The 22435-nt window shown below is 50.4% G+C and overlaps 1 protein-coding gene across 1 annotated transcript in view; it reads right to left on the bottom strand.

The window, feature by feature from the left end:
- The window catches only part of RIMS3 (regulating synaptic membrane exocytosis 3), a 23426-nt gene extending 13308 nt beyond the window's left edge, over window positions 1-10118 (bottom strand). The window contains exon 1 of the mRNA XM_024199312.1: window positions 9899-10118. Coding sequence (XP_024055080.1) covers window positions 9899-10118 — 220 coding nt within the window. The remainder of the gene's footprint in view (window positions 1-9898) is intronic.
- Window positions 10119-22435: the final 12317 nt, after the last annotated feature.

Below are 22435 nucleotides of genomic sequence, written 5' to 3'. Positions count from 1 at the left end.
AGCCAGGGAGAGCGAGACCCCGCAAAAGAAAAAGCAAGGCGGCCAGGTGGGGTTAATCAAGAGCAAGCCCAAGGACGCCGTGGAGGCAGAAAGCCAGGCCAGGCCAGACTCCCGCGGCCCCTCGTGCTCCCAGATTATTTCTGTTCAGCATTTTACATGTGTTTCCCCCCACCACCTTCACATGCCAGTCACAGGTTGCCATGGCAACCCCTCCCCTCAGCCCCCCCCAGCTGGTTCATGCTCTGCCTTCCCCGCGCTGATGCTAATTCGCTCTGGCGTCCCTCAGCCACCCGCAGGGTCGGCCAGTGATTCATCGGGCACCTGGGCCCCTGCCCCAGCCAGAGGAGAAAAGTACATGGGGGGGTTATGGGGGGATGAGAAGCCGCCTCTTCGGCACGCAAAGGAGGGCCCCTCCCCGGGGGCAAGAGGCCATGGCTGTGCGGTCCCCCAAGGGGTGCAAGGTGGAGCCTCCGTGGGGCTGAATTTGACCCTGACCTCAGTGAAACCAATGGGTGCATGGGGTGGCGGTTGACCCTTAGCCAGTTCTGCGCTGGGCTCCAGTTACTCAGAGCCAGGGGGAGACAACTAGGCCTAATAACACATGGACAGTTCCATGTACTGAGCAAATGAAAACCAATATGCCCCCCTCCATCTCCCTGCCCAATGGCTGATCCCCCCCATCTGTCTGTCTGTCCCCGCAATCCATACAGCCCCACACCCCACCATATTAATTCTATGCACCTTTCCTCCGAGTCTCAAAGCTCTTCATAAACAGGTGCGAACCAAGCCTCGCAATCTCTCTGAGAAATAGATTGGTACCACTATCCCCCTTTTACAGATGGGGAAACCGAGGCACTGAGCGGGGATGTGATTTGCCCAAGGTCACACTGTGAGTCAGTAGCAGAGCCTGGAATAGAACCTGTAGCATCCTTTGTAATAGAGAGGAGACAGGATGTGGTTGTAATGATTATAGGGGCCTCTCAGCAGAGGCTGCTGGACACAGACAGACCAGTGGCGCTTTCTGGACTTCTAATTCCCAGGCTGACATGCTCAGCCTGAGCTGCCTGGAACCACCGCACAGGGTCTCCTAAACCTGGTCACAGCAGAGCCCTGGCTCCTACTCCTCTCTTTAGACCATGCTCCCTTCCATATTTTGAACCATTACTATTTGTATCTATACAAGTAAAGATAACAATGGGGCCAAACCAGTTCCATGCTTCAGGGCCTACAATGAGTGCTGACAGGGTCAGGAAGGAACCTGCCCTCCCCCTCCTCCCCACCATATACTGCATTGCACCACTGGCCAGATGCATTATGGGACTAGGAGTGGAAAGAGATTGTTTCCTCTTTTGTTTTCCTCTAAAGCGCAAGGCATTGGCCGATGTCAGAAGCAGGAAAGTAGATGAGACACTGGGCTGATCTGATATGGCAGTGCCTGTATGCCGATAATTCATGAGTCAGCTCCCTTGACTAGACAATAAACGTGGGCCTAGGTCCACATACCACCTGCCCACAAACAATCTGCATCACCCACTCACTGGGAAAGTGCCAGCCACCGTCCAGAGGGGAGAAAACAGCTCACAGGGGGCCAGCCCCCCACGGGGCCTGACTGCACACCCCAAATCTTGCAGGGTATGAAAGGAGAGTCCTCCGGCTGGGATTAAAAAAGCACAGCAGCTTCTCCTGGCTTGCCCTAGTGGATGGGGCACTAGCCTGGACGTCGGGAGACCCGAGTTCTTCACCTCCTCCCCAGCCGCACAACGGGGGCCCTGATCTTGAGGGAGGCTTCTAGGCATGACTGAAATACAAATAATACCCGGAGGGAAGCCTGGAAGAGCAGCTGGGTCCTGCTATCCGAACAGAGGGGGCCTCCCCTCAGCTGGACAAAGACAGAGGGGGTGTCCTGGCCATCTCTCTCCTGCAAGCTGAGGCGGACCTGGAGTTGACAAGTCCCTTTGGTTGGGGATGAACTCAGTCTGTACCTGGGGCTTTTGGTTCCTTTTCTTTTTGGTCTGGGCAGCTTTGATAAATTGCTCTCTATGCTTTCTCCGGCCCCCTTATCATAGTATCTGAGCACCTCACTCTCTCTAAGGGATTGAGGCTCACCACACCCATGGGGTACGGCAGTGCTATTCTCCAATCACTGATTGGGAACGGAGTCCAACGGACTTGTCTAGGGTCCCACAGGAAGTCTGGCAGAATAAGCAACTGACACTAGTACAACACTCGATCCACTAGCCCATCCTTCCTTTCTGAATAAACGCCCCCCAGGCCGGGGCCTTTGTGAGGAACCAGGGCCCGTGTGGCTGGTCTTGGTGACATTTTTCAACTCAAACATTTTTCTGACCATTTTAAAAAGGGCTTTTTTTATATGTAGAAGGGGGCTGGGATGAATTCTTTGTGAAAAAAAAATTTTCCATTGAAATATTCTGATTTTTGACCCCAAAAATTCAGTTTTTCCATTCAAAAGACGGAAAATTTCTATGAACAAAACTGCAAAAACGGGGGAAATCTTTCATTTAAAAAGTTGTCTCTGGAAATACTCACGCTCTACGGACTAGCTGTAATATGAAGTGAGGCCAACTTTCTATTTTAACTTGGGTACCCAATGTTAGGCTCCTAACTCCAGATGTAGGCACCTAAATAAAAGGGAACTGACTTTCGGAGGTGCCGATCACCCACAAATCCCACGGACATCAATGGGAAGCTAGAGGTTCCTACCTAAAATGAGTAGGGCATTGAGTAATGGGGTATGCTTGCCTTTTAAGGCAACATGGGGAAGTCTCAGGGCCAGTTTACCATGTTTCAGGAATTCTGGGGCAAGCAGAGGCCAAAGGAACAACAGAGGCAGATGCTGGGAGAGAGGAAATGATCCAGAGATAACAGTTGGCGTCTGGGGGGAAAAATGAGGCCACTGTTCCTTTTAGGGCCCAGGACTATGAGCCTTTTAGTGTGGGGTGGGGCAAGGCTTCTTTCTCTCTCTCTCTCTCTCTCAGCCAATCAGGGCAAGTTCTGGGAAGCAGAGCGGTATATAATCTGCCAGTTCCCCTTATGGTGGGGGAAAGAATTGCTGGCTAATCTCTTCTGAGCCAGGAGAATGGAGTTAGAGTCCAGACCAATTTGGTCTCAAGCCATGGAGGAACCCTGGAAAGCTGCAGCCCTGCCGAGGTACCTGGGGAAGAAAAGGACCCTTTCCTATGAAGGTTTTTGTTTCAAGTTTTCTTTATTTGAAAGGCTTTGCTCCCAGATCAGGCAGAGCTGGGCAGAAGTAATTTATAGCGCCAGCTGAGTTGCAGCCTGCTAGACTGTAAGCAGGCAGGTTCAGAATCATTGGCCTTGGTTTTATGTTTGTGGTATGAACCCCCTGTTCCCCAACACCCCTGAAATTCATTGGGGAGGAGGCAGTGGGATGGGTAAAGCTGCGGAAGGGGACTTGGAGATTATGGGGGTTCCATTTAATTAGTTAGAGCTCCTATGAGCAAACAAATGCAGGAGGACAATCTCTTTCCCAGTCCACCTGTTGCCATTCTGGCATTTGAAACATTTCCAGCCCGGATTGGTAAATTTCATTACCCATAATTATCTCCCTTGAAGTATAGCGGAGGCTTGGTGCCTGTGATACAGTAATGGCACCATCTATACTCAGGGATGTGACACTAATTGATCAACTAAATCTCCCTTTCTCCATCCAATTACATCCTGGCTAGAGCCAAGTGTCAGAAGGGTCAGAATGCGATGGCAGGAGGAGGCAGGCAGTGGGACGGATGGCAAGGAATAGAATGGAGGAGAAAGGCAGCCAGGAACTGCCATTCCCAACAACTTGATTTCTGTCTAGTGTGTGTTTGGAGATGCACCATGGCTGTTGCCTGGAATGGATCACATTTGTTCCCCTAACTTAGGGCCAGGGTTTGCCCCCTTACTCACATGGGTTAGTACAGACACTCAGCACCCTTGATTCCCGTGGGAATGCACCCACGAGCGAGTGCTAGCCACTATGAGCAATGGGATGCAGGAACTCATCTTTATTCTTTGAGGGGCTATTTCATTTTGTTTTAATCTAAACAGTTTTTAAGCAGAATTAGGCTAAGAAACAGACAAAACTGAGTAACAGGCCTCAGCCTGGGTTATGTACTAAAGTTTCATAGATTTTTTTTTTTTTTTTTTTTTTTATTTTTTTTTACGGCTCTCAGGGATCATTTATGATCATAGTCGGCCACTCTGCACCACCCAGCCCAGAGAATTTCCCCCAGTAAATAGGGGAAGAGAAATCCCCCAATTACAGCTCAGTAGTTCATCAGAAGGGACTTGGACTACTCATACTGCCCATATTCAAAACTGGAGTTGAGATTTGGAGACTCAAACCCCTGTGGTCGGGGGGTCGGTTTAGGCACCTGGCTGAGCTGGGGAATTACTAATGAGAGAGAACTCTTTCTCACTAAGGTTGCAAGATCAAACCCAGCCCAGGCTGGGAGAGTAAAAGTTGTTGCTGTCAGACTCTCCCCCTCATCTGAAATGAGTTGCTAGGATCTCAATCTAGTTCCAAGTCTTCCTGTTGCAAAACTCCAGTGGCTCCCTTTCTTGGTGATCTCAGCAGAGGAGGAAAGGATTCAATAGGTTTGTTTCCTCTCTCAACCATAAACAGCCCCAATTGTTTTTCCAGACTCTTCCTAGGCAAGTCTTGCCCATTCATGATGCCCAACCTGAATCGTCCTCTTTCTGCCATAGCATTTCTGAGACAGCGATCAGTGCAGAACACAGGTTCTCCAGCTGTGTGCATCCCACCAAGCCTATTTTCCCCGGCCTCATTACTAGATTTGAGATGAGCCCTGTCAAACAAGCAGAGGGAGGATGGCCCAATGGTTAGAGAACTAGCCTAGGATTTGGGAGATCTGGGTTCACGTCCATACTCTGACACAGACTCCCTGTAAATAACCTTGGCCAAGTCACTCAGTCTCTCAGATAATGGCCCTGCCCTACTGCGCAGAGGTGCTGTGAGGATAAGTACATTAAGAGTTGTGAAGTGCTCAGAAAGATTAAAGCTTTTTATTATCGACAAAGCCGGTTATACTATTAGGATGCCAGTAAAGGCATCCACGGCCCTCCTCCCTCCAATTTGTTGCACCCTTGGGGCTTAAAGGAAAAACACTAGCAGCAGGGTGTGGTGTAGAGAACTTGTAGTGCTGGTGAAAGGTGCTGAATCAACACCCTTGGATAGTGATGTCTTCTCTCCAGCCCAGAGCAGGTAAAGCACAGGCAGCAGGAGTGAAACGACTCCACAGCCTTCAGTGTGCCCCTACCCTGCCCAGGAGGTCAGGCCATTCTCCGTGGCCCTTGGCTCCTCTGAAGCTACTAATCAGGGGACTCAAGATAGTGCCAGGTGTGGCGTGGTTTTCTGATGTGGGTGCTGGACTGAGCCCAAACAGTGATGGTTTCTAATAGACAGCTCCCTGGATGTTAGGGGAGAAAACCACGACAACGGAGCTCCTGTTAATCACAGTCAATCCTGTGACTTTTAGGTTTTCTTGTAAAGGAATTTCAGGCCAGGTTCTCGGTGAAGAGATTTCCCTGCTGGAGGGGATAGAAGCAAGAGATTGTAGGGGTGGGGAAGGGAGTGGGGTCTGCCAGGCAGGTAGAGAGATCTATTGCCCCACAGAGATAGTGTGCATGCTTGGGAAAGACAGGCGCACACACCAGGACAAATAGGCTAGTTGCCAACCCAAATCACCTCCACAGTATGATCCTGCTGCCTAGGTTGGTTGTTAGCCAGTGTGCCCTTGTTGCCAAGAAGGCCCACGGCATTTTGGGCTGTATAAGTAGGGGCATTGCCAGCAGATCGAGGGATGTGATCATTCCCCTTATTCTGCATTGGTGAGGCCTCATCTGGAGTACTGTGTCCAGTTTTGGGCCCCACACTAAAAGAAAGATGTGGAAAAATTGGAAAGATCCAGCGGAGGGCAACAAAAATGATTAGGGGGGGTGGAGCACATGACTTATGAGGAGAGGCTGAGGGAACTGGGATTGTTTAGTCTACAGGAGAGAAGGGTGAGGGGGGATTTGATAGCTGCTTTCAACCACCTGAAAGGGGATTCCAAAGAGGATGGAGCTCGGCTGTTCTTAGTGGTACCAGATGACAGAACAAGGAGTAATGGTCTCAAGTTGCAGTGAGGAAGGTTTAGGTTGGATATTAAGAAAAACTTTTTCACTAGGAGGGTGGTGAAGCACTGGAACGGGTTACTTAGGGAGGTGGTGGAATCTCCTTCCTTAGAGGTTTTTAAGGTCAGGCTTGACAAAGCCCTGGCTGGGATGATTTAGTTGGGAATTGGTCCTGCTTTGAGCAGGGAGTTGGACTAGATGACCTCCTGAGGTCCCTTCCAACCCTGATATTCTCTGATTCTATGATTAGCCTCCCACAGGTGACCCCCTCTGCACATGGGCCCCACCAACCCAACCCTACATGCACTCTTCCTAGGGAGCAAGGCCTGGCTCCATAAGCCTAAATACTTGTAAGGATCTAGACCTGGATTCCAGCAGCCCTCCTGGCAGCTCTCTCTAGTAAAGCCTGCAAGCCCCTCCGCCTGCCTAACTTGCTGAGCCTTGTGCGTCACTGAGTCTTGTCCATGGTGCTGAAAACTGCAGTGTGCTCATGGAGCAACTCTTGGGCCCCATTGTGAACTCTCCCATCTTGCTCCTGCAGCGGGCAGGCCTATTCTGGACCAGTATAAACTTGGCCCTTTTGAAGGGGCGGGTCTATTGGGAAAGGGCTGGCTCTCTCGGAGCACACCAACGCCCCAGCCTGTTTACTGACTTTCATGGTCAATTGCAGCTTTTTTTTCCATCTCTGAAAACAACCTTGCAGAGTCCATCTGTGAAATGGGGCCTGCTATTCAGGAAGGGTGGTGTGTGTGTGAGTATCACTGGTTCAGAGCTACCCATTTGGAAGGCTCCCATAGGGCTGCATTGTTCAGCGGGCCTTGTGAATTGCTTGAATGAGGGGCCAGGACAAGGTCTATGCGCTATTTCGGACCCCCCCTCAAAATAGGGATTGGAGAGTGGAGGGGGTTTAAGTGGTGCTGATGCTGTGTGCTGGCTCTTTGTTCTATGGGTGCAGCACAGATGCACTGACAAATTTTGCCGTTTAGGACATCAGTGAAAAATTGGTCCCATCTCTATTTATTTTGGGAATGGGGGCTGCCTTTAGAGTCAATTGCTTCCAGACCATTTGTTCTGTTGCATGGATTAGACTGTCTCTCACTCAGTCCTAGGGGACCCTAGAAGGTATGGATTCTGTTGTCTCTGGGTGGAGTTTTGCCCAGCTTTGTTTTTTTGGATGCTCTTTGCTTAGCTTTCTGGGATAATTATAACCCTTCAGAAACATCTCCGATGTGCAAGGCTTGCCGGCGCTAAATTAACTTCTTCTCCCTATAGAACACACTTTACTGAACCATGAAATGCCAACGAGAACCAAAATTAAAAAGCAATAACTCAGAAAATGCCTGGGCTAAAATGGGCTCTCCAGCCTTTTTTTAAAGCTCTATTTCAAGTACTTAAAACTTCCCATAGCCAGGACATTTGACTAGTTCTTTCTCTGAATTAGCATCTTCCTCCCACTAGCACTTTTTATATTAAGGTTTCCTGGAGAAACAACTGCAACTAGATGCAGAGAACCAGATCCTGAGCAATTTACTCAGGACTTATGCTGGCAAAGTTCCCACTGAATTCTACACCCTCAGAGGGCAAAAATCTCAGGATTTGGCCCAAAATTTATCTGAGTCGTTTGGTCAAGGGATTCCAATTTGCAGCATAAACTCTACCCAGCTCCTAATGCTCCATAGCAATTTCATAGGCCATTTGCCTCTGCACAGGAATTTTAAAGCACTTTGGAGAAAAGTCAGCTTTCAACAGAAATGCAGCCTTAATTATGGGGCACAAAACTCTTCAGAGCTAACATGAATAGTGCTCTTTGGACTAGGAGTTGTCCTTTACTCTGTCCGTACAGAGCCTAGAACAGTGGTTCTCAACTGGGGGGTACACAGGTCTTCCATGGGCTACATCAACTCATCTAGATATTTGCCTAGTTTTACAACAGGCTACATAAAAAGCACTAGTGGAGTCAGTACAAACTAAAATTTCATACAGCAATAACTTGTTTATACTGCTCTATATACTAGATACTGAAATGTAAGTATAATATTTATATTCCAATTGATTTATTTTATAATTATACAGTAAAAATGAGAAATGTTTCAGTAATAGTGCGCTGTGACACTTTTGTATTTTTATGGCTGATTTTGTAAGCAAGTAGTTTTTAAGTGAGGTGAAATTTGGGGGTACACAAAACAAATCAGACTCCTGAAAGGGGTACAGTAGTCTGGAAAGGTTGAGAGCCACTAGCCTAGAACACTGGAGCCCTGATCCCATTTAGATGACATAACCTGGTCTGCACCTTCCCCAGCCCTTTACCAAAATAGCTAGATCAATGCCATGACTAGCATGGATGCAATTGTCCTGTATAAAGATGCCTTATACTGGTACATTTAGGGGAATAGCCTATACCAGTAGAAGGCGCCTCTCTGCCAGTGCAACTATATTCACACTGCGGAGAGCTACTGCGTCAGCTATACCGAGATAGTTAAAGCGGTACAACTTTTGTGTGTAACCATAACTCTAAGCCTCCAACAATCCCCAGCTTGGTTTTAATACCAAGAAAAGTCAGAGTTCCAGACTTTCCCGACATTGGATCTGTCTACGTTACCATGTGGTTTTAAAAACCAGTGATCTGCATGTAGTCTCCATTCATTGTCCCACTGCTGGAAGGAGAGGCCATTTGGGCTGATTTCTCACAATCTTTAATGCAAGTGAGAAGTTTCATTTCATTTCTTTCCCAGGGTAGGTTCTGGAAGGGTTTTGGGGAAATGCCCCTAGCTTCTTCCATCCAACTCATTCCTCTTACCTTTCATTTCAAGCTCACTTGCAACAGACCAAGGAGGTGGGACCACTAATGATGGCGCTGAGAGCGAGAGGGGGTGTCAAACTTTCAAAAGAGCCGAACGGTCTGATTTTCAAAGGTACTTAGGCACCTACATTGTTCTCCATAGGAGTTGGGTACCTAAATACCTTGGAGGATCGGGACCATAGGTCCCATTTTCAAAAGTGACTTGCGTTCAGGAACCTAAATTTCTCTGAAAGTCAATGTAATGTAGGCTCCTAAATCACTTTGGCGAAGGCTTTTCAAAGGCACAAAGGGCAGTTAGACACCTCAGTGCTACTGAAAATCAATGGGAGTTTGATGCCCCACCTCCTTCTGTGACCAGGGACATCTTCCCCTTAGACACTCTCTTTGAAAATTTTACCCCCAGTCTCATGCAATAGGATTGGAGCAGAAGGGACGAGGGGTCTGACCCAAACACGCTGACGTACATGGACAGATTTCCATTTGCTTCAATGGGGTTTGGATCAGGCTCTAAGACGCTGGACCTAGAATGTCCCCAGAACCCTCAGTTCCCACCACGCGTGTCTCAGCCCTTTGCAAGGACAGGTGCGAAAGCCTCAGCGGTGACCAAGAGAAAATGGTGCGTTTGGGTCCATTCTCCAGCATCCCTCCTGCATTGCCCCCATGGATAGTGACCGAGGTCTGAGGGGATGGAACAGAGCAGGATTTCCCCTCATTAAACACGTAGCAGTTGGGCACCATTCTGGCAGAGGGAGGGAAGGGCAGGTGGCTTGAGCATGTGCCAGCCGTAACGATAGCTTAGTTTGCGTGCCCTGCGCCAGCAGCTGATCCCGAGCTCGGCATGAGTGATGGGACTGTGCCCAGTGCAGAGCTGCTGCCAAGGATAAACAGGGAGCTGGGCAGGAAGCGAGGGATCTCCCGAAGCGAGCACAAACCTCCCGCTCTTACCGGGCTGGTTGAGTTGCAGGGTGCTCTTGCTCCACTGGGACAGCCCCACGATAGCCACCATCTTGGCCCCGAGGCTAGAGCGCCTCTTCTTGTTGGAGGTGATGCTGGCCGAGTCCGGGTTGCCCCCGTTGCTCTTCTCGACGTTGTACATCTCGCCGCTGATGCTGGAGCTGCGGACCACATTTTTAGCCGAGGAGGAACTAGTCTCCCCGTTAAACATGGTCAGCTAATTGCTCTCCGTCTTGGGGGGGCTCCTGGGCGGGGTCAGCTGCAGAGAGAGGAAAAGGAGACAAAGGGGAAAGTCTGTTATTCGCTCTCCACTCACGTGGCAGCTGGGTTGTTCCCGAGTACTGGGGATGGGAGGCTGCAGCCTGGGGTCATCCCCCGTCTGTTTGGATGAAATACACCTGACTGTGCAAAGAAAAATCAGTTACGCTGGCTGAGGGGTGTCAGCTCGGACCAGGAGAGTGACATCAGCACGACACAGCTCAGAAGGGAGTGGGAGCATCATCTCGGGGATGTGCAAAACACCAACATGGTGCAGCCTCATTCACAGGAAACGCTTCGGGGGCTTCATGGCACATAACTTGGAGCAGGCATTGCCGCAGCCCTATCTTAGCATTCCAGCCGAGACCAGGCCCCACTGTGCTGCTGTAGCGTCTCTGACAGATGGTCCCTGCCCCAGAGAGCTCGGTCTGAACAGACAAGGAACGGGGATTGCTCTCCCTGACCTACAGCTGCCTAGCTGAGGCACAGAGATGAAGTGACTGGCCCATGGTCACGCAGGGCTTCTGTGGCAGAGCAGGGAACTGAACCCAGGTCTGAGCCTTCACCACATGACCAGCCTTCCTCTCTGGGGAAGTCCGAGGCTCCCAAACGCCAAGTGTCCCAGGCCAATTATCAAGTGACATTGGGCCTAGGCTGGAGTATCCCACGTAGCCCACGTCAAGGTTGCCAGAGCAGCCGTGCCGGGGAGGCAGGAGTCCCGTGAGTAGCGTGCAAAGGGAAGCTTTATGGCCTCCCAGCACGGCCTAGCGGGAAGCAGGAACCACAGCAAACACAAGGGGGGAGCCCTTGTGGCCTTTGCCCCCGGCTTTGGGGCTGCAGCTGCTAGTCCAGCTCAGAGGCTCGAGAAACGGAGCCGGGGCTGTGCTTTGGGCCAGCATTTTGAGCGGGTGGGGGAAGTGGGATGGGATTTTTTGCCTCTTAACTTCCCTACAGCTGCCCCCCCAACACGCTCTGACTTAGGTTTAAGGGCACAGTGTGAATCCGCCCGCCCCCCCCCTTCCCCAGCTCAGGGCGTTCTGATCCCATCACCTTCCATGTCAGGGATGTGCGGAGTGGGGCGGGAGGCCTGGCACTGGCTGGAGGAGCCTGCACAGGGCTAGCAGGGGGTGGGCGAGGGACTGTGTGCCTGTAAGCTCATCTAGCCGCAGCAGCTTTGCGACAAATTGTCAGGGGAGAATGAAAACCTGCAATACGGGGAAGTGGCTTTCGCAGGCACTTTCGGCACTTCAGTGAGAACCGCCAGCCCTGCGCCAAGTACACCTTGGCATGCTACCAGGCTGAGCCCCCGCACCCCAGGGGGATGAAGCAGGGGCACCGGCCAAGTCTCAGGGAGGCTGTAAACAAGAAATCCCCAGGCTCAGAGACTTGACCTCAGTGCAGCCTCTATATTCATGTCGTTTGAGCAAGAAGCAAAACCAAGGCCCTGACAACTAGTCATCACTAATGGCCTCTTGTAATCCGGTTGACCCCTCCCCCCCAGATTCTGCTGTTAACCCAGTGTCCTAGCCCAATTGCATCCTGCTTCATGTCTGCAACACTTCCCCCCCCCCCCCAAAAAATGGTATAGTTACTGTGCACTGATAAAACAGTAGCCTTGTTCCACACCAGAAGTGGCTACATTTCAGTAGGACAGGAAGCAACTCGTGTGTGTGCATTTGTGGGAGGCATGAAGGTTTTGCTAATGAGTCTTTTGGGGAGGTGGGGAGCTCTGGTCTGACAACTGTATTTGCAGGGAGCCACGATTGACTGAAGTGTGTTGTGAAGCCTTGTGCACAAGTCCCCACCCCTACGTCTTAGCTGGGTCTGTGCTCCTGGCTTAACACAAATGGATCCTGCAAAGGCAGGTGTGACCTGCTGCTGCTGTACTGTTCATAGAGATCTGATGGGGAAACCACTTCCTTTTCCCTTAACCTCTGCTGCCCAGGGCACACTGATCACAGCCACCCCTCCGTGCCGCACCAGCTTCCTTTGGGCACCTCTATAGCAGGCCGCATCTCCCAGCCTGCGAGTTCCAGACCCGGCTTTCTGAGCCCTCTTCAGGGCCGCGTAGGCGGACAGAATTCAGTAATCAGGGAGCATCCTGAGGCAGGGTTGTGTAGAAATCTGAGCCTTTCATCTCTGGAGACTTGGGCACCGCTCCACTGCCTTGCATCACAGGGGAAATGAGCGCCGTTGGTTTGGTCTAGCCCCCGGAAGGCTGCCCACAGCACACGCACCACCGCAGGAATTCACACTTGGGAGCGGTCTGGGGCTGGAATAGCGAAGGGTGCCACATGGCCGAGTGAGGGGCATGGCCGGGGAGGAGCCCAGTGCTGGAATAGCAGATGGGCTACAGGTCAGGCGTGAAGTGCATTGGCAGAGCTGGGGTGGGGAGCTGGAACAGCAGGGGGCTACAGGTCATGACTGAAGGACATCAGTGGAGCTTGAGGGGGTAGGGGAGAGACCTTCCTGGATAACTGCTGGCTCTAGTCAATTCCTCACTTTCATAAGTACCATCATTCTCCAAATTCGCTCCCAAAGGTCAGAGAGGAAGGAGGTAGGAAATGGCAGAGACTGGCTTTAATTATCAAGACCAGACCAACACAAACACACAAAATAAAAAGAATGAGTACTTGTGGCACCTTAGAGACGAACAAATTTATTTGGGCATAAGCTTCCGTGGGCTAAAACCCACTTCATTGGTGCATCCAATGAAGTGAGTTTTGGCCCACGGAAGCTTCTGCCCAAATAAATTTGTTCGTCTCTAAGGTGCCACAAGTACTCCGGTTCTTTTTGCTGATACTGACTAACACGACTACCACTCTGAAACATAAAATAATGACCCCCAACCCTCTACCACATAAAGAAACTCCCATTACTGCTTGAAAATGCAATCATCTTGCTTTACTAAAAATCCCCTCTGTGTGTACCGCTCTATGCTTTAGTATTTCTGTGACAAATGCCATTTACCAGACACCGTTAAATCTAATCCATGCTGGGCTGATGAGCTAAGCCAGCCCTAGTGTTCAAACCAGCTGACAGCGTTCAGTGGCTCTGAGCTAGGTGAAGTCATGGGGGGAGGCGGAATAATATGAGTATATGTGCACGACCGCTTTAACTGAGGCCCTGATCCTGCAGAGTCCCAGTGAAGTCACCAGGAATAACAGGAGTTCAGGAGCCAGCCCATGCAGATCCGATGGCAGGATTGGGGCCCAGGGTTTCAGTGCGGTTTGCGATAGGACCCGCCGGTTTCAGCGGCTCAGAGCTTTCTGAGAATTAAAAATCACTCTCCAAGCTGTAACTTTCCGTGTTGGAACTTAGCCCAAAAGAGAATCTTATCAAAGTTTGAGGAAAATCCTTCTGGCCATTTCTGAGCTGTCACTGGGGTGTATGTGGATGGAGGGGGGTTGGATTAGTTATCCAAAGACTATTTTTGCTTCATGGAAGACAGGAAGGATGGCTTTGTGGGTAAGGCACTAGACGGGAACTCAGGAGACCTGAGTTAAACTGCTGGCTCTGCCACAGACTCCTTGCGTGACCACGGGTGAGTCATTTAATCTCTTTGGCTCTCGTTTTCCCCGTCTGTAAATCAGAGATAAGTAAAATTTTCAAAAGCCCTAAGTGACGTAGGAGTCTAAATCCCATAGACTAACTAAAACTTTGGCTCCTAAATCACTTTTGAAAGTGGAACTTAGGCAGAATTATTGGGTAAAGCTTTCAAAAGCACCTTTCTCCCATCCCTTGTCCATCTGGTCTGCATGGACTGTAAGCTCTTTGGGGCTGTGTGTGTACTGTGCCTAGCACAGGGGAGTTTCGATCTCAGTTGGGGCTTCAGGATGCTACTGTGACATATTGATGATTTGTGAATTGCTCAAATCCTAATAACTTGAAATGTTGCATACAGCCAGACTTCAAAGAAACAACCTAATTACACAGTGGTAATTGATTAAATGGGTCTTTGCACAGGTGCAGCGAACATCTTTGCTGTTTTAATTAACTTTTGGAGCAGCAATCACAAAGATGTGCAGGCACACACAAGGAGAACGGCATATTTTAGGCCAAATGCTGCTGTTATTTACACTGGAGAAATGATGCCTTACACAGAGTGACCCTTCCTCACGCTATTGTAAATAGGATCAGGATCTGAGCCACGGTGTTTCTAGAAAACCAACTTACCACTGAGCTGAGAACACTTAGGGGCTACAGTGTTGATACTGCAGCAAACTAAGAAAGGACGTCAGGATGCGTCCCTAAGCTTGGAGCTTTGCTTTGCACTCTGGTACAGATCTTATCACCCCCCTCTGAGTGGTCTCAGATGTCTGCAGTCTTGCAGCCCAGTTTCCCATTAGAGGAGAAATCAGTGTGTCCGGATGTATTTGTAGTGAATACAAATTGTTTATTGTTTATAAATTGTTTATTCACTCTATATGCACCAGTCCTTGGACAGAGATGGTCACAAACAGCATGCAGGCAACTCCCTCGTCCACCAGTCTCAGCCCAATACCAATGTCTAGTTCCCAGGGACCAACTCTGCCCCAAAGAATCAACTCCAGTTAGACAGATAAAGGCAGAGAGCAAACTCACACCTTGCTGCTTGCAACTGCTCCCCCAAAGAGAAATCCCATCAATAAACTAACCACATAGCATGTCTGCCAAGACTGAGCAGTGCTCACACCTCAGCAAAGAGAACTTGTAAGACAATGTTACAGCGCCACCTGGGGATTCCCACCACAATATTTGTAAGTTGTGGTAAAAGGGAGCGAGTGAGAGCTCAGGAATCCACAAAGTGGTGCTACTTAGGAATGTGACGTTTTGGTTGCAAGCGCAGGCCCAAACCTGTTCCGTTCACACCCAGGGACCTACCCCTTGAGTTGGAGCAGACAGATCAGGCTGGTTATTATTTGAGTTCATTTGGCAGAAACTACACCTCTTAATTTCTCTCCTAGGGGTGAAGTTCCTCCCTGTGCAGAGGACTAGGCACTTGGTCCTAGCACCACTGCTGTCCCACTCTGAGCCCTCAAAATAGATTTATGTAGTGCGTAGGCCTTGTTCTGGCCCTTCTGCACACAGGTGACTTTCACCCCAAACTCACTTTCCCACTGGTGAAAGGTGCCACACAAACAGCCCTGGAGACTAATGTCCTTGTTCTCTCCAGAACGGACACAACATGGGCACCTACCTCCCCTTCCCAGCCCCCCCACTGCCCCCTATTTTGGAAGATTTGCATCTAAGGGGCAAAGAGGAGTGTTTGTTTCTAAAGCTCACTCCTTCCTGGGCCTCTCTGCTAACCCTGCCCGGGGGGAGGGGTGGTTTTTGTGGTGCGATCTCATTTCCAATAGGTTTGTCCACATTAGGAGGCTGTGGAATTTGGTCACCCCTCATAGGATGGGGGACTCTATCTTGGGAAGCAGTGACTCTGAAAAAAGACTTAGAGATCATAGTGGATAATCAGCTGAACGGGAGTTCCTGGGGTAACCTTGTACCTGAAAGGGCTAGTCCAATCCTTGCATGTATAAACGGGAATACCAAGTAGGAGTAGAGAGGTTCTATTACCTCTCTTTTGGGCACTGGTGCAACTGCTTCTGGGGTACTGTGTTCAGAGCTGGTGTCCCTACTTCAAGAAGGCTGTTGAAAAGTTGGAGAAAGCCCCGAAAAGAACCACGAGAATAATGACAGGATGGGAAGACGTGCCGTCTCGTGAGAGACCCAAGGAGCTCAATCTATTTAGTTTATCAAAGAGAAGGTTAAGGTGCGACTTGGATCATAGTGTGCCAGTACCTCTAGAGAGAACCAACATTTTTTTTGCGGGGGCGGGGGGGGGGGAGATCTTCAATCTAGCAGCCAAAGGTATAACCAGATCCAATGGCTGCAAGTTGAAGCCGAATTAGGCACACATTTTTGACATGGGTAGTTAACTACTGGGACAATTTACCATGAGCTGCGTTGGGTTCCCAATCCCTGGCCATTTTTACATCCAGATCCGATGTTTTTCTAAAATCTGCTTTAGTTCAAACAGGAGTTAATCCAGGGAATCCTGTGCTATACAGGAGGGCAGATGAGATGATCACAGTGGCCCCTTCTGGCTTTATACTCCTATGAATCTAGTCTGAAATGGCTCCTTATCTTAGTTTACTAATCCCCTAAACCATCCAGCTTCCCTTGGAGGTTTACAAAGGTGGGGTCAGTATCTTACAGATAAGGAAACTGAGGCACAGATTGGGGCCCACAATGATGCAGCAAAGACCAGTGGCAGACCTGGGAAGAAAACCCAGGTCTCCAGATTCCCAACCCAACATCCGATCCCCAATGCCATGCTGCCTTCAGCCTCCATTCCTAGCCTGGCTTTCCATTCACAAAGCAGTGGGGCTTGAGTAAGGTATGAAATGGCTGCCAGATATCCTAATGGATATTTCTCTTCCGCCCCATGAATATTTAAACTCCGAGGGGATGGAAGCATCCATCTTCCAGGGAAAGGTAAATTATTAACGCCCTGCCAAGTGAAGCCACTTTATAATAATAAAGAGAAGCAGCGTCTGGAAAAATGTTTCTCTTTCAAGAGAAGCAGCCGCAAATGGGAAAGGATGAAAGCGACTGGGCATGCCGGCGAGCAGAGAGATGCAGGTGCCCCCAGTACCCAGTCGCTCTCTATCCCGTTCCATAGACTTACCCGGAGCAGCTGTATTTTTTTTTTAAGCTGTAGTTTCATCCATGGTGAGCCGATTTAATGCCGACTGCCAGCATTTGATTTTTCTCAGCAACTTTCTTTGTTTTCCTTTGAGGAGCTGACGCTGTCTGTTGCCGGGGAGCAGTACAATAACCTGGCTTGGCTGGGGCAATGGCGAGCCGCTTGGGAAGGATGGGAAGTGGGCATCATGGACTCCAAGGACTGATTCACTAGTGCCCTGCACCTCGTGTTGGCAATTACATCAAGGGGGGTAAAATGCTACCAAATCAGCATGCCTGGGTCTTAGCCCCGCTTTGTGCTGGTGCATGATAAGTCCAGGTGCAGGGCAACGGCGACTCAGCCGTCAGGGAGTTAAGTTGTAATTTCTGTGCCTGGGGGTGGGGAAAGGTGTAAATTTAAAGTAACAATCTTGCTTCAATTTACACCCTCTAATTGCTTTATCTCCTGTACACTGGGGGCCTGCTATTACTCCCAGTCAGTGAATAATATGGACCAGACCCGCAGCAGACCTGTATTGTGGTCGGATTAGACATTTACTTTTCAGGACAAATTCAGAAGCAAACAAACCACCCTGGCCCCCCCCATCCTCAAGATCCAGGTGCCAAATTATCCAAATTTATTCCAAATTATCCAGGCTCAGAGATTGGGTAAACGGTTCTGCTTTGCGCCATCTCCCCTCCCCATCTCTGCTACCTAACTGAGCATTGCAAGTGGGTTTGCCAAAATGATGCCCACAACCCTCAGTTGGCCTTGTTCCATTGAGCGAAACCAGCGGAGGATCTGGCCCATAATTTCTCACTGTTAATTACACATCTGGAAGTGCATTGTTTGCAGTGCAGTATATGCGACATCTGGGGTAAAATCCCGTATTTAATAGAAGGGAGATAGGCAGGGCTCTCTTGGCCATTAGAGTCCGAGGTGAGAGAACGAGTCTGCACTTCACATCCTCATTTGCAACGGGATCTGCAGCATTACAAGCTGGTAATCCTTTGGGCTGCACATGTGAAAAGGCAAAAGCCCAGCAGAGGGAACTCCCCAGCCCCCTGCGTTTGGCATAGGCACAGCTGCACCTGCTGAATCCCGGGCACCTCGTTGACCAAGAGCCTGACAAACTGGAGGGAATTCAGAGAACAGCAGCCAACGCAGGCAGAGATTTTCAAAGCGGCATGAAAGCACTTAGACATCCATTTGCCATTACAATTAATGGGAACAGAGCATCCAAATCCCCTAGTGCCTTAGAAATCTCTGCCTCAGCCATCAACGACAACTGGCTGCACCAGTTTACACCCCCGATAATGGTCCTGTGGGTTTTATAGCTGACGGATGTGGCAGCACAGTGCAGGGCCGAGGACAGCAGACTAGAGACAGGATTTCTGGGCCCAGCCCTGCCACTGATCTGCTGGGTGGCCTTAGGCACATCACTTCCCTTCTCTGTGCCTCAGTTCCCCTCTCACCCCACAGCTGTCCAGCCTGTATAGTTTGAGCTGTTTGGGGCAGGAAAAGTCTCTTGCGATCCATCTGTGCCCACCCCAGTGGGCTCCCAATCTCATTTGGGGCCTGTAGGTTCTACTGTAATAGAGAAGGGTGGTCCCAGGGCTAGGGCACAAGCCTAGGACTTGGGGAGACCTTGGTTAAATTCCCAGCTCTGCCACGGACTTGGCCAAGTCACTTAGCCCGTCTGTGCCTCAGTTTCCCCATCTGTACTAGTATATTATTGCTTCCCTTCTCCAGAGGGATAGGGCGAGGATAAATCCAATGAAGAGGGTGAGGTGCCCAGATACTATTGGGATGGGAGCCAGATAAATATTTTAGGTCAGCGTTTCTCAACCTTTCAATACCAGGGAGCAGCTTGCTGCCTTCCTAAACTGTGTCAGGGAGATCTCAGGGATTGGCGCCGGTCAGTGGACCAGTTGTTCAGAAATGCTGCTTCAGCGAGATACTTGCACCTAAGTGGATCTGGGCCCCTTAGTCTGAGATTTGGGTGCCATTGGGCTCCACAAAGCTTCCATGCAACTGGTGCCTAAACTCATTCAGTGCCTACATTTCCGCTGTCAAAGTTCCCCTACGTACCGAAGTTTCCGCCTCCGGGTGTGCGCACTGCTGCCTCAGGCAGGCGGCTGGAGGCCTCTCTCCCGCCTCAGCCGCAGCATGATCCTCAAAGCCGTGGAGGAGGACATGCCCAGCCTACCTCGCCTGCAGGGCCCGATCCGGGTTGCAAGCTTTGAGCATGTCGCTCCCACACAAAATGCTTCAATCCCTCCCTGGCTCTGGGCCTTTGCGCGTCCCCTCGCGGCCGCCTGGCTCGTTTGTGACATAGGTGCTGCAAGGACAAAGGTCTCCATCCTGGCAAATAAAGATGCTTCCACGCCTGCCTGGATCCTCCTCACGCAGAGCCTGAAGTGCGTGGGTGGCAGTGGAGGGGGTGACCCTGCTGGTGCTCCCTGCGTCTGCCTGCCAGGCTAATGAGACCTTACCGGGAGCTGGGGGTGGGGGGGGCTGGGCTGTCACGCCGCTCTGCCTGAACTCACACATTTATCAATTATAAAGGGATGTAAATAGGTTCACAGACAAGCCAGGCGATTAGTCATAATATCACTAATTAGAGCCCGCTCCTGGAGCAGGGCAGCATTTCAATATTTACCTTCAGGCAGCTACTTTCCACCCCCAGCCTGCTGCCCTTCCAGTAGGTGCGGGAAGGAGATTAAAGGGTTTGCTTGGGAAGTGGTGCCAGCCGTGTGCCTGAAACACAGGCAGAAGAGGAACACAATCACGTAAACTGCCTCTTTCCCCCAGCCACTGACTCAGTGTCACAGGATCGCCAAGCTCTGTGCTGAAGAGATTTCACATGCAGTGGGTGTGCTGGGGGGGGAAACTTCCCTGTTAACGCTTTTTCTGCCAGTCCCTCACCGCACCTGCCTGCTGCCACCTTCCCATCATGATTTGGATTGCAACAGCCCGTAGGAGCCTTGGCCATGGCCCAGGACCCCCTTGTGCCAGGCGCTGTTCAGAGTCAGACACAGAACAAAGCCCATTCCTGCTCCATGGTGCTTACAGCAAGTAATAAAAGGCTCTTCCTGAGGGGCCTTTACGTGATTGCTTGAAGATTCAAGCACTGGGGCAGGGGGAAGGAAAGTAGATGGGTTTCTCATCCAGGGGCCAGACGCCTGGCCCATAGGGATAACAGCGTTTTTCTGGCCTCATCCATGTCAGCCGAATCCGTTGTGTTGACCTCCAGGACCCATTGTGGGAGTTTAGCCCTCCAAGCCCAAATTGAGTTGTCCCCTGCACAGGCCCAGTTCTGCCCTCCGTTAGCCCCATGCGACCAAACTGAAGTCAGTAGGGCTGGCAGAAGATGTGTCTTCATGGAAGAGGCTTGTGGTTAAGGCACAGGGGAGAGCTGGGTGCTGCTCCCAGCTTTGCCACTGACTCTTTGCATGACCTTGGGCAAGTCACTTAATCCCAGCTGCCTTTCAGGTGCCCAAATTTAGAATCCCAGGCCCTGATTTTTCACAAGAGTTGAGCCCCTATTGACTTCAGCTGCCTAGTTTCTTATCACCTGCTCGTCACCATGGCATCCAAGTACCTGCGTGTCCTCTGTCCTTACTACAAACTAAGGACCTCCCTTGTGTCAACTGCATGCTAGGGCTAATGATGGCCTCTAGAAATGTGAATTCCAAGCCAACAAATATATTAAGGTCAAAAAATAAAGTCAAACCTTGTTAGAATGACACAGAATTAGCCATTCTATCTTATGCCTAAAAGCGATACTGCATCTCTCCTTTGGGGGTGTACAGCAGATGCAGGCTTGGTCAATACGTGGGGGAGAGATTTCTCATTGTCTCTGCCCTGCCCAGCTGTTGCAAGAAGCAGCGCTGGTGTTTCATTCGGTAGCTCTAAGCAAGTACTGACTTTATGCCTGCGTGTGGTCCTCTGGGATTGCTCTGCTGCTGGAATGCTGCATCAGTGGAGAGATGGGAGACTCAGGTACTGCCCAGCTCTGGTTAGTAATGTCGAGGCACTTTTATTTTATTTTATTTTTTGCAAGGTACTATAGGGATTTTAGACTGGGCACCAAATTCTGCTCTTGGTCACAACTCCAGAGTAAACATCACTGGGATAAATCAGAAGTAGCTGAGACTGGACCCTAGCCCTGGGTGTCCAGCTGTTATACCAACAGGATACACAACTTGCACAGCAATTGGCAAGTGCATTATTTCATTGGAACTATAGCCTGTTTGTTGGGACAGGGGCCTACTCTTCTTATTGTACCTATCTGACATGTAGTGAGAGGCACTGCCTGCCCCAAGAACATGCAACCTAAAGACAAAGGGTAGGAAGGGAAACAGAAGCACAGAGAGGGCCAGTGACTTGTCCATGGGCATACAGCACATCAGTGGCAGAGCCAGGATGTGCTTTTGGCTCCAATTAAGTAATGATTCTTTATTAGCCCTCTGATAGGCAAATTCCATTTGAGAATCTCAACAGGGCTTCAAAACTCATCCTCACCCCCACCCCGGGAGATAAGGACCATCTTCATTTTCCTGTTTGGGGAAACTGAGGCACATGGCGGGTAAGGTCATCTGTATCAGAGATGGGACTAGAGCTGTGGGTTCTGACTCGGCATGCTCCCTTGTTGGGATACCTCCTCTCTCTTAGGCTATGTCTACACTACAGAATTAGGTCGGATTTATAGAAGCCGGTTTTATAGAAACCGGTTGTATGCAGCCGATTGTGTGTGTCCCCACCTAAAATGCTCTAAGTGCATGAAGTCGGCGGACCGCGTCCACAGTACCGAGGCTAGCGTCGACTTCCGGCGCATTGCACTATGGTACCTATCCCACAGTTCCCGGAGCCTCCGGCGCCCATTGGAATTATGGGTTGAGATCGCAATGCCCGGATGATGCAAAGCAGTGCCGCGAGGGGTTCTGGGTACATTGCGTCAGGCCCCTCCCCCGCCGTCACAGCAACGGCAGACAATAGATTCGCGCCTTTTTACCTGGGTTACCTGTGCAGACAACATACCACGCCAAGCATTGAGCCCGCTCAGCTCAGCTCACCGTCACCATATCTCTTCCGGGTGCCGGCAAACGTGGGACTGCATTGCTAAACAGCAGCAGCAGCTTACTGCCTTTTGGCGGTAGACGGTGCAGCATGACTGGTAGCCTTCATTGGCGATCTGGGTGCTGGCAGCTGTGGGGCTGGCAGCCGTAGGGCTGCATTGCACCAGCCCCTTGCCTTTTGGTAGAAGATGGTATATTACAACTGGTAACCGTCGTCATCGTACTGCAGTGGCTGTCGATCATGGGCACCCGGGCAGACAATGATGGTTATCAGTCGTAGTATGCTATTTTCTGCCAAGTGCCCAATATTGTCTGCTAAGCACCCAGAAGAGGCCGAGGGCTATCTGGGTGCTGGCAGACATGGGGCTGGCAGCCGTGGGGCTGCATTGCACCAGCCCCCTTGCCTTGATGATGATGGTTATCAGATGTATTATTCGCAGGATGGGGCAACATTGCTATACAGCAGCAACCCCTTGCCTTTTGGGCAGAAGATAGTATATTACGACTGGTATCCATCGTTGTCAT

This window comes from Terrapene carolina, unplaced genomic scaffold (genome assembly GCF_002925995.2).
Source record: "Terrapene carolina triunguis isolate 2854851 unplaced genomic scaffold, T_m_triunguis-2.0 Scaffold236, whole genome shotgun sequence".
In the NCBI taxonomy this organism is placed as follows: domain Eukaryota; kingdom Metazoa; phylum Chordata; order Testudines; family Emydidae; genus Terrapene; species Terrapene triunguis.
This window is presented reverse-complemented; position numbering and strand designations above follow the sequence as displayed.